This window comes from Desmodus rotundus, chromosome 12 (assembly GCF_022682495.2).
Source record: "Desmodus rotundus isolate HL8 chromosome 12, HLdesRot8A.1, whole genome shotgun sequence".
In the NCBI taxonomy this organism is placed as follows: domain Eukaryota; kingdom Metazoa; phylum Chordata; class Mammalia; order Chiroptera; family Phyllostomidae; genus Desmodus; species Desmodus rotundus.
Window position 1 is genome coordinate 36,730,152 of NC_071398.1, and position 14,626 is coordinate 36,744,777.

A 14,626-nucleotide genomic window follows, 5' to 3' on the forward strand; every position below is an offset into this window, starting at 1 on the left:
ATATCCCTATTATGTCAATGAGAACACTGAGGCATAGAGATGTTCAGGAACTTAAGTCTAGTTCAAAGTTTATAAAAGGGAAAAATTGGGGTTTTTTTCTCTCATATTAATGCTAAATAAATAAATGCCCACCTATGTGAGACACTCTCCCTCCAAGATCCTTTGAGAAAAGGAAATAATGGCCAAAAACTTTGAGAGACAGGGCTGACTTTTCTATGAAATGATCAAATGCCCTCCAAACGATGTAGCCCACTGTCTGAAAAAATTGTCCCCCTTAGGACAAAGGTCATCTGTTTTCTCTGGCTACTTCCAGGCTTGAGGAGGAAGAGAAATATCACAATGTTTGTTACAAATGATAAATGTCACTTTATTCAGCACAGAGAGGCAGGTTTCTGGACCAGAATGAAGATAAGCTCTTGTCTAGCTCCACCCACCTTGGACTGGGGAACAAGTAATGAGACGTAAAATCTGTGACCCAAGCTCATTTTCTAGTAAGACCGCAAAGTACTAACATTAGGCCAAATTAGAGAGTGGGAGTATGGATGGTGGGCAGCTTCTCAGTAAGGTAAGAATTGACTTGAGGCAGGCTTTTCCAGGCAAGTTCTAGGAACCCATAATGAGCAATGCCCACAGGTTGGATACTATGCACCTTGTTCTGCCCAGATAGGGGTACAACTTCTTGGAACTTGAGGGGACCTGAAGGAGCATGGGAACTACCACAAAACAGGCCATAGAATAACCGTTCGCCAAGTGCCAGCTCCTTGGTTTTCAGGGCCTTTTGGTAGATGGTCTCTTGGGGTTGGAGTTCCTTTCTCTGCAGCAACTCTAGTAGAAGCCTCTGGATTCTGGGGGACTTAACCTGGTACAGGTCCATGAGCTGGTAAAACTGTTCCATCCAAGCAGCACTATCTTCTGCATATCGCTCCTGCAACATCTGCAAAACATGGTACAGTGCCACAAATGTCTCCCATAGAGGCACCTCTTCCTTTTCTTTAGAGGCAGGCTTTGCCTTCTTCTCCAACTGGGGCAACGTGGGGAGCCTGCCTTTATCCTTAAAAGCCCTGAGATCTTTCCGAAACATCAGTGCTAGGGTTTGTTTATCCACAGAAGCATGGGCACCTGTGAAAATTTCTCTTGGGGCAGGAAAAATGTGTCTCATTTCCATCTCTTTGAGAGCACTGGTTAATTGCTGTACCCGCACATTCCTATAAGGCTCTCCTAGAAGATGCCAATTTATAGTCGTTGGGACTTGAATTATCTTAGTAATTGGTGGTAATGCTGGTGCAGGGATGGGCAGTGATTTCTTCTTTGCCTTGTGAAGTTTGGGGGACTCATCCCTCTCCCTCGAGGCCCAGAAGTCCTTTTGGAATATCAAGGCCAAGGATTTTTTATCCTTTCTGATTGGATAAATGTGCCTTATCCCCTTGACAGCAGTGGATAACTGTTGTGCCTGCTTCTTCCTATAGGACTCAGCTAAGAGATGCCATTTGAGAGCTTGTGGGGTTTGAGTCCTCCTAGGAGCTGATGGTAACACGGCTTCACGGATAGAGACTGGCTCTAGACAGCTCTCTTTTTCTTTTCTTCTAGCTGGAGGGATCATTTTTAGGTGCAGTGGGCTCAAAACATCCTTATAGGGTTGTGGTATATCTGTGTTACTTACTTCTAGGATCTGCCTGAGGTGTTTAGCAATGGCTTTAAGATTGGACAGATGCATCCTTTTCAAGTATCCCTTTGAAGTGAAGTCTCTGAGGAGTTGGCTCAGTCTACGGAAATTGTCCCTGGTAAGTTTCTCTCCTGATTTCAGCCTTATTAAGGCATTATTAATCCAGTCCTCATCTGAGAAGTTTGCTTCTGAGTAGCCTGGCCTTTTGGCTAGCATAGACATAAAGGTTGGTGCGAGGGCTGAGGCTGGGGCTGGGGCTGGGACCAGAGCTGGAGCTGGGGCCAGAGCTGGAGCTGGGGCCAGAGCTGGAGCTGGGGCCTGACCCTCAGTTTTCCCCTTTGAGGAATCCCTATACTTAGAGAACCACTTCCACTTGCCACCTTTGGGCCTATGTTTAGGTTTCTGTGGTTTCATGATAAGATCAGGTAAGGGGAACCCTGGCCTGTGGAGGCCTTCTGGGATCTGGGTCTCTAAGCCTGTTTCCATGGCTGGTAAAAATATGCCCCAGGATTCCTCCAAGAGCACATTCTCCTGTTTTCCCCATGAACTTGTCTTGGGGTGTGCTCCAAGTTGACTTTCTTGTTTTTCCAAATCCAAATGATCCCCTAATATTTTCAGGGGCATGCCCTCTTTTTTTCCTAGGGCTACCAAGAGTGGTATTTTGAAGGGGCTCTTTGGATCTGTTGGCCAAATAGGCTTCTCCGTAAATGTGGGATCTCTCTTTTCATCAAGCAATCTTTCTTTCTTAAAAGGCACTTCCCTTCTAGCTGTACCCTTCCTTTCCTCAGTGAGAATCACACCTTCTTTCACTAGTTGTGAGAAACTCACTCCTTCCTTTGAGAGCTCTGTTTTCAATAACCGCTCCTCTTGTGAGAGCATGCTCTCCTCTTGCTTTTCTTTACTCAAGCTGCCCTCATCCTTCTGCTTTTCCTCCTTTTCCTCTCCCTCCTCCTCTTTTTTCTCAACCTTCTCCATTTCTTCCTCTTCCTTTTCACTTGAGCTCTCCTCCTCCAGGCGCTCCTCCTCCTCTTCCTCCTCCTCCTCCCCCTCCAGGCTCTCCCCCACCTCCAGGCTCTCCTCCTCCTCCAGGCTCTCCTTCTCCTCCTCCAGGCTCTCTTCCTCCAGGCTCTCCTCCTCAATCAGGCTCTCCTCCAGGTTCTCCTCTTCCTCCTCCTCCTCTTCCTCCTCCTCCTCTTCCTCCTCCTCCTCTTTCTCCTCCTCCAGGCTCTCTTCCTCTTCCTCCTCCAGGCTCTCCTCCTCCTCGAGGGTCTCCTCTTCCTCAAGGGTCTCCTCCTCCTCCAGGCCCTCCTCTTCCTCCAGGCCCTCCTCCTCCTCCAGGCCCTCCTCCTTGACCAGGCTCTCCTTCTCCTTGATCAGGCTCTCCTTCTCCTCCAGGCTCTCCTCCTCCTCCTTCCTCTCACTCAGGTTCCCCTCCTCCTCTTTGCTCAAGCTCTCCTCCTCTTTCCCCTTCTCAGTTGGACCTTCTTCTATTTCCTTCTCAGTCAAGCTCTCAAACAGTATATCTCTGATAATCTCTAATAACCACTTTACTGGAGTCTTTTTTGGCTTATTCTCAATTCTTTTCTGAAGTTTCTTTAGCTGCCTTTTTCCTAATAGATTTTGCTCCTGGATCTCCTTTAACAAACTCTCTACTTGGATTTTATCTAATGGTATTGTTTCCTGGACCTTGTCTAATAGCCTTTGGTCCTCCTCCAAGCTCTCTTCATCAGTCAGTGTCCTCTCTTTTGTGGGCAGCCTATCACCTTCTACTGTTCTCTCTTTCTGATCCAGCTCCTTCTCTTCTTTGGTTATTTCCTCCTGTTCCTTAAGAATTTCCCACCTCTGGTCATCAATTTCACTCCTTCCCACAATGGATGATCTCTCTTCCTCAGGTATTTTTATTTCTTCCAATGGCACTGTACTAATTTCTCTAATTGTTTTAGCCAGGATCCTCAACAACTGACTCTCATTCTTCCGTAAATCTTTTCCCCTGAAACTAGCTTCTTTTCTTTCAGAGCTAATCTTCCTTTCCATAGCCAGTTCCCTTATTGCCTGTATTCTTTCCTTTTTTCTCTTGGCAACACCTGTCTCTTTGGTCCTGTCATATGCCAATTGCCTCTCTTCCTGGGGCAATTTACCTATTTTTTTCATAAGTTCTTTCTCTTCTTCGGTTATTTTTCCCTCTCTCTTAGTTATGCCAATCCCTTCTCTGGGTTTTTCCTTTTCTTTCTTAGAAATATGTCTCTCTTCCTTAGCCAGTTTACTGTCTTTCTTGGTCAGTCTTTTCTCCAATTCCCTTTCCTCCTTTTTCTGGGATTTTTTCTCCTTTTCACCAACTTGTTCCTCCTCTTCTAGGGACAATTTCTCTTTTTCCCAAGCCCATTCTTTCTTCTCACTGTCTTTTTCCTCATTTTGACCCCATATTCTCTCCTTCTGGGCCTGATTCTCCTCTTGTAGAGCTAGTTGTCCTTTTTCAAGGGACCATTGTTTTTTTTCCCCAGTGGCTTTCTTATCTTTCCCAATCCATTTCTCCTCTACCTTAGATTCTTTCTCTTTTTTCATGACTTGTTTCTCTTCTTCTGGGGACACTTCCCCAGTTTCCTTCATCTTTTTCTCCTCTTCTGGGACAGGTTTTACTTTTTCTGTGGCCTGTCGGGTTTTTTTGACAGCCTCTTTCTCCACTTTTCCAGACAACTTCTCCTCTTTCTGATCCTGTTTCTTTTCTTTCTGTGACCATTTTTCCATTTCCTTAGCCTGTTCCTCCTCTCCTAGGTCCACTTTCCTTTTTCCCCAGTCCTGTTGTCTCTTTTTTACTGTTTCCTCCTCATCCTGAGCCCTTCTTTCCTTTTCCCAAGCCTTTTTCACCTTTTTCCGGGTCTGTTTATCTTCCTGTGACAATATCTTCATTTCCCCAAACTTTTCCTCTCCTAGGCCCAGTTTCTTTCTTTTCCAGACTAATTGTTTTTCCTTTGCCTCTTTCTCATCTTTCTTGGCCTGCCTCTCTTTCTGGTCTTTCTCCTGTTTCTTAATTTGTTTTTTCTTTTCTTGAACTTGTTCCTTTCTATGGACCTCTTTTTTCTCCTTTACTAACCATTTCTTTTTTTCTTGTGTCAATTTAATCTCTTGCTCTGCCAAACTTCCCTTTTTTAATGTCCATTTTCCCAATTCCCCAGAAAGCCCTTCCTCTTCACTAAACAAATGTTCCTCTTTCTGGGCCAATTTTCCCCTCTTCAAGGCCTCTTCCTTAACATGTTTCTCCACACCCAGGAAGTGTTTCTTCTTTTTGTGGGGCTTTTTCTTTCTTTCCTCAACTTGTTTCTCTAGGTACAGGATTAGTTCCTCCTCATCCCAGTCCAGCTCCTCCTCCTCACCTGGCTTCTCTTCCTCACCCAGCTCCTCCTCACCCTCACCCAGCTCCTCCTCCTCTTCCTCACCTGGCTTCTCTTCCTCACCCAGCTCCTCCTCACCCTCACCCAGCTCCTCCTCCTCTTCCTCACCTGGCTTCTCTTCCTCACCCAGCTCCTCCTCACCCTCACCTAGCTCCTCCTCCTCTCCCTCACCCTGCTCCTTCTCTTCTCTCTCACCTGACTTTTCTTCCTCACCCAGCTTCTTGTCCACACCTGGCTTCTCCTCTCCCTCATCTGCCTTCTCCTCTTCCTGGGACAACTTCCTCTCTTCCCAGATAAGTAACCTCTCTTTCTGGGTCCACATGCCTTCTTCCTGAGCCAGCATGTTCTCCTCCCAGTCCCACTTCTTCCTTTCTGATGTTGCTTCCCTCTCTTTCCAGGTCACACTCTTTCTTGCCCCTAGTAGTTTCCCCTCTTTTCCAGTCTGTTTCTTTTCTCCTAGCACTAACTTCTGTTCTCCCCTAGTTAATTTCTCTTGTGAGGAAGCCAGTATTTCTTCTTCCCAAGCTATTTTTTCTTTCTGATGGGTCAGCTTCTGCTTATCTTTGGCGAGTTTCTCCTTTTCCTGCATTAATTTCTTCTCTGGCTTACTCAGTTTCTTTTCTTCCTCAGCTATTTTCCCATCTTGCCTGGCCAGTTTCCTTACTTCCTTTTCAAATTTCCTTTTCTCCAAGACTAGATGATCTTTTAAGGAAGCAATCTTCTTTTTCTTGACTTGAGAAAATGCCTTGCCCTTCTTTACTACCTTTTTGCCTCCTTGTTCTCTCAGTTCCATTGTTCCTTCTTCCTTGACAACCTCTTTAACCACTTTTTCTGTTATAATAGGTTGTTCTTCCATCACTTTGTGATACAATTCTGAGGAACCCTTTAAAAGGGGACAGATCTCTTGGAAGATATCCCAGCTGGGCTCTCCAGGAGCAAGCACTGCCTGAGCCAAGTCCACCAATTCTTGACTTAGATCCCTGACCATTCCTGGATGGGAACTTGCTATTCTTGAGGTGGCAAGGGAGCAAATGTCATCCCGCCAACACCTGGTGTCTGATCTAGGTATGCGTCCAGGGGTCCCAGCCAAACCACGGCCACTCTTTTCAAGTTTCTTTTCTGTATCATTTTCTTGTTCAGTTATCTCTATGACTTCTTCCTTGGGTTCTTCTGCAGTTATCTTTGAAATACCTTTCAAATCTTTTTTCTCTTTCAACTTCATATCTGCTTTTTCACGGCTTTTTTTCATTGCCCTTTTCCAATGCCTTTTCATCTGTTTTTGTCTTTCCAGCTTAGGAGTCATCTCTTCATAATCTTCCATGCCATGTTGATCTATGGCCTCCACAACCACTGTGGCCTCCACTGCCTCTCTGACATCCATGGCTTCTGTGGCTTCCATGACTTCTGTGGCTCCCATAGCTTCCATGATGTCCAATGTGATCTCCTTTGATCCAACATCCTCTTGGGATTTGACTGGGCTGAGTGGCAGCTCTGGCTCTATGGCAGCATCCTGGGTATCAATTTGCTCTGATCTCCTAGCCTCTGTTTGTTCACCTTCATCCTTTGAAGGCACCGACACAGAGCTAAATTTTACAAATTCTGTCTGTTTCTGCTTCCTGGAAACTTTCAGGTCCTTTTCAACTGCAGAGATATTGGGAGAAAATAGTTAAGAAAACCACAGATGTCCCGAGTGAGATCCTTTGTAATACCTAGCTCAATGAACTGCTATAAGAGGTACAAAGGCAAAGGGACTGAGGCTTTACAGTGCAAAAATATCCTATCTTCCATATCCTAAATAAACAAGACCTTGGTAATTGTTGTGGGATAGATCTTTCCCAGGAAGGCTACTTTCTGTGAAAAAGCCTCCTTACCTAACTCTGTTCCCACTGGTATCTTTTTATATACCTTGTTCTTATTGACTCCGCCTTTTGATGTCCTTATATGAAACCCAAATATGTCCCATATATTACCCCATACATACTAAGATTTCTGCTTTTTGATTGAACATATGTCATTCTTTCCTTCATTGTGGTGGTCTTTTCAGGTTCTGACCAAGGTATGAGTGTTTGTTCAGAAAGGGCCTCAAGTTCACCAGTCTTTGATATATCAGAAGAAAATGTAAATTGTTGGTCTCTATGTGACAGCGTCAAGTTTTCATTCAGCTGCTGCTCCACCAGACTAAGTAGGTACTGGATATCTCTAGCTTGAATCCCCAGAAGCTGATCCAGAGAGGTTTCTCCAATAAATTCCTGCCTACAGAAGTCAAGGGAAAAGAAGGATAATATTGAGTCAGATATGAAGCAGAAAAAGAAGGATGGGGGAGAAAGGGAATAAAAGAGGGGGGAAGGAGGAGGAAGAGACAGAGGAAGAGAAACTACAGTGGAAGAGGCAGGTATAAAATAGATATTTAAAACAGAGTAGACTGAAGTAAAGGGTGGATAAAGACAAATCAAGGCCAGCAAGGAATAGTTAGGGTAACACAAGATGCTTTTTTGGTTGGAAGACTTCTGGACCTGAGTCCTGAATAATCTTTTTTTTAAACCCAATTTGTCTTATATTTGGGTAATAAGAGCTGGAAATTGGAGCTTTTAAAAAATATATTTATTGGGGGACTTCCAGCCAAGATGGAGGCATAGTTAGATACACTTTGCCTCCTCATACAACCAAAAGAAGGACAACAACAAATTTAAAAACAAAAATAATAAGAGCTGCCAGAAAATTAAATTGAATGGAAGTTCGACAACCAAGGAGTCAAAGAAGAAACATTCATCTAGACTGGTAGGAGGGGCAGAGACAACTCACAGCAAGGCAGTGGCTGGTAGACTGGGTGATGGGGCAGCTGGCAGAGCAGGCACTCCCACATTCATGTGGATAAACTGGGAGGAACAACTAGGGAGTAAGACAGACCATGAAACCCAGGGTTCCAGCATGGGGAAAGAAGCCCTCAAAACATCTGACAAAAAAACTGTAGGGGTTGAGGCAGCAGAAGAAACTCCCAGCCCTACAGGAAAGTTCATTGGAGAGATCCAAAGGGTTCTAGAATGTACACAAAATCATCCACCCAGGATCAGCACCAGAAGGGCCCAATTTGTTTGTGCGTAATGGAGGAAGTGACTGAAAGCTGGCCAAAAGTGGAACAAATGGCATTGTTCCCTCTCGGTCCCCTCCCCCACATACAGTGCCACAACACAGTGACATGGATTGCCCCATCCTGGCAAATACCCAAAACTCCTTAACAGGTGCACCAAGACAAAAAAAAATATGGCCCAAATGAAAGAACAGATCAAAACTCCAGAAAAAATACAACTAAGTGATGAAGAGATAGCCAACCTATCACATGCACAGTTCAACTTATCACATACACTAGTAATCAGGATGCTCACAGAAATGATTTGAGTATGGTCACAAAATAGAGGAAATAGTGAAGGCTACGAACAGTGAAATAAAGGAGAATGTACAGGGAACCAACAGTGAAGGGAAGGAAAACCAGGACTCAAATCAACAGTTTGGACCACAAGGAAGAAATTAACATTTAACCAGAACAGAATGAAGAAACAAGAATTCAAAAAAATGAGGAGATGCTTAGGAACCTCTGGGACAACTTTAAATGTTCTGAAATCGAATCATAGGGGTGCCAGAAAGAGAAGAGGAAAAACAAGAAACTGAAAATGTATTTTAAAAAATAATGGAGAACTTCCCCAATCTGGCAAAGGAAATAGACTTCCAGGAAGTCCAGGAAACTCAGAGAGTCCCAAGAAGTTGGACCCAAGGAAGAACACACCAAGGCACATCATAATTACATCACCCAAGATGAAAGAAAAGGAAAGAATCTTAAAAGCAGCAAGAGAAAGGAGGCAGTTACCTACAAAGGAGTGCCCATAAGATCATCAGCTGACTTCTTAAAAGAAACCCTGCAGGCATGAAGGGGCTGGAAAGGAGTATTCAAAGTCATGAAAGGCAAGGACCTCCATCCAAGATTACTCTATATAGCAAAGCTATCATTTAGAATGGAAGGGCAGATAAAGTGCTTCCCAGATAAGGTCAAGTTAAAGGAGTTCATCATCACCAAGCCCTTATTATATGAAATGTTAAAGGGACTTACCTAAGAAAAAGAAGATCAAAAATATGACCAGTAAAATGACAACAAACTCACAATTATCAACAACTGAACCTAAAAAAAAAAAAAACTAAGCAAACAACTAGAATGGGAACAGATTCACAGAAATAGAGATCACATGGAGGGTTATCAACAGGGAAGGAGAGCGGGAAGAATGAAGGAAAAGGTACAGGGTATAAGAAGCATAAATGGTAGGTACGAAATAGAGAGGGTGAGGTTAAGAATAGTATGGGAAATGGAGAAGCCAAAGAACTTATATGTATGACCCATGGTCATGAACTAAGGTGGGGGAATGCTGGTGGGGGGCAGGGTACAAGGCAGAGGGGAATAAAGGGGAGAGAAAAATGGGACAACTATAATAGCATCATCAATAAAACATATTTTAAAAAACATAAACTTTTATTTATTGATTTTAGAGAGAGGAAGAAACAGAGAAATATAAATTTGTTGTTCCACTTAATTTATGCATTTATTGGTTGATTCCTGTATGTGCCCTGACCAGAGATTGAACCTGCAACCTTGGCACATCAGGATGACAGACACTCCAACCAACTGAGCTACCCGGCCAGGGCCGTCTTGGGCAATCTGAAGGAAGTGAGGAAATGATGGAAGAGCAGGCTAGTCAATCGTCAGGAAAAAAAGGTGTGGGCATTGGGGAGAAAAGCAAATAGAAACAAAGAATATAGGGAGAGGAAAAGAATAGAAAAAGCGTTGTAGAAAAGGTGAAACAATCAGATTCTGGAGGTTAGCAACAAGAAGGAACGGAATGGGGGAAGGCCACCACCCAACTTACTGCATGTCCTGGAAAGTTCCTCGTTTCTTCAGCAGGCTTACCAGCATGGTCTTAGTTTGGATGCCTGCGACTCTTATCATAAGTTGTAAGGCCTTAGCCCTCACATTTTCATTGCTGTCCATCAATCCCATAGCCAGTGGAATAGCAAAGAGAGGGCTCATGAGGCCTAACCTCTCTAGCGTCTCCCAGGCTAGCTCACGGATCCGTGGATTGGAATGGGTTGTATCTTCCAGGAGGCGACAGGCAGTCTCAGAGTACAAACTTGAAGATACTTGATAAGTGGCAAAAATTTGTGCCAGGACACTAGTATATGTCTCGTATTGCTCTACTGAACAGTAAACTGTGAGGTTGAGGATGGCCTCAATTAAATTATTTATAAGTCCTTCATCAAATTTTCTTCCTATCCAATTTAGGTTTGGCATGTTTAGAAGAACATCAAATAAAGTACGTTTCCACTTCTTGGATTTATCCTGTTTACTGTTTATTTGAGGTTTTTTATCCTGTTTATTTGAGGTTTTCTCTTTTACTAGAGTTATAGGTGACCATGCCTGGCGTCTGAAGAGTTCAATCCCGTTCCAGTCCTTATTTCGGTAGGATGGGTACAGATCACAGAGTAGGAAGATTGGGGTTCCCTCAGGCCAAAGGCAGGCACGGACCACTGAGTTGGGAATGTAGCCATCAGGAGCAAAGGGCCATTGCCGCCCTTGACCAAAGAAGCACCGTAATATGTGGTAGGGGTTCAATCCATCCCAGCCAGCCAGCCGTAACTGAGCAGGTACCGAGTATGGGGGACGATTTTGCTTGGGGTGAAGAGTAGAAAAATCAACATCCTTATCCTCCAAAAAATGTAATTTGGGTCCTTTTTGAATCACAGAAGACATATGTCTCTCTTCCTCTACAACATGGGGCACAGTATTGTCAAAGGCAATGGCCCGTTTGTTAACAAGGGCCTCTAGCCCTTGTAATTCCTGCAGCCCTTGTCCAAGGTAGACAAACTTGGGTATAAATACTATTTCAAATGAAAAGAAAAAGCTAGGCAGGAAGGGTTTAGGGACTTCCTGTATTTCGTCTGCATTGTTTAGGACAGCTAGGTGAAAAAGCTGAGCTGGAGGGAGCAATTTTAAGCAGGAGACCAGATAAAGACTCTGATTGAAAGCCAAAAGCAGATCACCCCGATTATTGGCAAAGCAGAGTGGGCCAAAATGCAATGCTGAGTCCAACTTAGTTATGAGTCTACCATGGAAGTCCCAGATTCGGACTGAGCCATCAATGCCCCCTGTGACAAAAAGTTTCAGGGAAAGGCAGACATCAAATGAAGTAATAGCACACTGGTGCAGGCATCTTGTCTCTTTAAGTATATAGCTTTTCTTTGATTCTGAAGATGTCAGAAAATCTTGGTAGTGCCAGAGGCACCAGCAGTGGTTCTCAGTGATGGCACCCACAGAACCCGGCAAGAGTATTACATGTTTCAAGGGACAAGTACAGAAAATTTTGCTGACAAACTGCAGAATTACTTTGTTTTCCTGAAGTACAGCTTCTGTCAGCTGAACAGTGTTATCCATGCCATAGGAACAAAGCAAGGAGTTTTTCTGGGGACCTTCCAGAGTGGACAATGCTAATACTGCCCCAGAGTGAACAGTCTGCTCTATTCGGGCACAACTATAATGGGATAGGATTCTCACAATGCCACTTTCATGTCCACAGAACATCAACCCTACTAGGCCATTACCCAAGTGGGACTGCACATAGGCAAGGCATCTTACTCTATCCCCACGGGTTACTGAAGTACACACAAGATACTTGGCTGTGCAAGGAGAGCGTGTTGCATCAAACACCAGAACTTCTGAACTGTCTGTTGCCACAAAGAGTTCCTCTCTGTCTGAGTCATAGGCCCAAACCACAGCCTTATCCATGACAAGTAGAGGCCAGGTGATAACAAGGAGATCTCCTGTTACTGGAGACAAGAAGCGCAACAAACCATCCTTCGTGGCACATAAAATCCGAGTCCAATTATGGCCACAGTAGACTCGCTGCACTTGCTGGAGAGCAGAGCCACAGACATTGAAAAGGCTATAAAAACAGGGTAGGTTGTGCAATGAGAAAGCGCTGGTAGTCTGGCAGAAAAAAGTGTTGTTATCAATAAACTGCAGTTGCTGCAGATCCTCATCAATATTCAGCTGCCGCAGCAAGTTCCCAAAAGCAAGATTCCATTCCTTTACCACACCCTCACTGCCTGCAGTTAATAAGGTGTGGGTCTCTGGATGACTATGGACACATATCACTGATGAGGAATGGGCCTGGAAGCTGTGGAGGAAATTACCCCGGTCTAGACCCCAAGCATGGATCTCTCCATCTCTGTTTCCAGCATAGAAATATCTCTGAGAGACACAAGTGAAGGAGCAGGTGATGGAGGAGCCACTGGCTATGGGAGTAAAGTTCTTTACCTCTTTCAGCTGGCCCTGACCTTGGTCTGTGAAGACTCTCACCTTATTCTCACAAAGGGCCAGGAGGGAGCCCTGGGGGCCATTCAGGGAAAAACCCTGTACAAGCTCATGACCAAGCATGGGCACTGTTTGTGCCATCTGGAGGCCCCTGCCGTTTGGTAATATAAACCAGGTAACCACAGCCCCCAAGGTACCAGAAAGCAATATCTCAGTTCTTGAGTCATAGCAGAGGCAGCTGACGGAGAATCGACAGGGCACTGTACCCAGAGATGTGAATGCTTGGTGGTGATCTCTAAAGAGCCACAGGCGCATGTCACCACAGTAGGCAATTAACATGTGGTAGGAACCTGTGTGGACCATTGCTTGAATAGGTGGCACTTGATCCATTATGTGAAACTTCATCTTCTCTATCATTCCTTCCATTTCTGTATTTTTTTCATGTATCCAAAGTATTGCCTAGAAGAGGATGAGAGATGAAAGCCTGACCATGGAGACAGATTATGTCCCGCAAACAAGGGGTAGGAAAAGGTTCGATGTTTGGATCATTGTTCCCTCTTGTGGGACTAAGGAAAGATTGGACAGCTTGACTTTGGGAGTTTCCTGGTACTAGGAGCTAGGTATATGATAGAAGCACCATGCTTAAGGCCCTTTCCTTGTCCTTTAGTCTGTTTTATGAGAAAAATGAGTGATGACTTACCTCTGATGACTAGAGGTAAGCAGGGATTACTACATCCAGGTCAATTTGGGACATGGGAAAGGTATGAACTAACTCACAATCACCCTCATAATTCATTCTGAGATCAGGACAGTTTAGGTGTGATGCACATAAAATGGATTAAAAAGGAGGGGATGGGAAAGATGAGATAGCTTTACCTGCATTTGTTTTGAATATGGTTCCACCCAGTCTAAGGAGACAAAATAGTTGACATTGATGGAGTAGAAGCAAATGAAAGGCTTGTTCTGGGGATGGTGAGGCTCCTGGTACAGAGTCTCAGGCCAGTCACTCAGTACAACTGTATCATTCTTTCGTTTTCCACCAACCTGAAAGAGAAGAGTAGCCTGAGTACCCACTCATTCACATAAAATTTACTGAGAGATTAATGGATGTTTGCTGTTTTTTAGCTAACCAACATTTATCCACCCTACTTCTGGAAGGTACTATTTGAGGGAGTCATCCCTTACTCAGAATACATCCTAATTAATCGAAGTACTTCCAGCCTTTCTCGACCAAGGTTCCATAAGAGAAGTAAGCCCTAATGTTCTAAACATAAAGTATCCATGCTACACAATGAATTAATTTCTCCCCTATGCATCTAGACTGCTACTAGTTATGTGCCATCCTTAAGAGAACTGTAAAAATAGCCCCTCGATTCATTTTCTGTGTGCAGTGGTTCTATGAAGAATCACATTTGAGAAAGGCTGGTACGTTTTATCACAGACATGGGATGCAATGCTAAGCAAAAGAGACATGGCCTTAGCTCTCTTTTTTTTAAATATATTTATTGATTATGCTATTACAGTTGTCCCATTTCCCGCCCCCTCACTCCACTCCATCCTACCCACCCCCTCCCTCCCACATTCCCCCCCCCCCCCATAGTTCATGTCCATGGGTCTTACTTGTAAGTTCTTTGGCTTCTACATTTCCTACACTATTCTTACCCTCCCCCTGTCTATTTTCCACCTATCATCTATGCTACTTATTATCTGTACCTTTTCCCCCCTCTCCTCCTCCCACTCCCCTATTGACAACCCTCCATGTGATCTCCATCTCTATGGTTCTGTTCCTGTTCTAGTTGTTTGCCTAGTTTGCTCTTGTTTTTGTTTTAGGTGTGGTCGTTAATAACTGTGAGTTTGCTGTCATTTTTACTGTTCATATTTTTGATCTTCTTTTTCTTAGGTAACTCCCTTTAACATTTCATATAATAAGGGCTTGGTGATGATGAACTCCTTTAACTTGACCTTATCTGAGAAGCACTTTATCTTCCCTTCCATTCTAAATGATAGCTTTGCTGGATACAGTAATCTTGGATATAGGTCCTTGCCTTTCATGACTTGGAATACTTCTTGCCAGTCCCTTCTTGCCTGTAAGGTCTCTTTGGAGAAATCAGCTGACAGTCTTATGGGAACTCTTTTGTAGGTAACTGTGTCCTTTTCTCTTGCCGCTTCTAAGATTCTCTCCTTCTGTGTAATCTTGGGTAATGTAATGATGATGTGCCTTGG

At 44.1% G+C, this 14,626-nt stretch overlaps 1 protein-coding gene across 1 annotated transcript; it reads right to left on the reverse strand.

Moving 5' to 3' along the window:
- Positions 1 to 523: 523 nt before the first annotated feature.
- On the reverse strand, positions 524 to 12,793 carry LOC139440454 (WD repeat-containing protein 87-like). Its single transcript, XM_071220075.1, has 5 exons — positions 9,963 to 12,793; positions 7,855 to 7,941; positions 7,145 to 7,305; positions 5,179 to 6,693; positions 524 to 5,043 (listed from the first exon to the last, which is right to left on the reverse strand). Exons 1-5 carry the CDS (start codon positions 12,791 to 12,793, stop codon positions 524 to 526), a joined length of 9,114 nt encoding a protein of 3,037 aa, XP_071076176.1.
- Between the last annotated feature and the right edge of the window lie 1,833 nt (positions 12,794 to 14,626).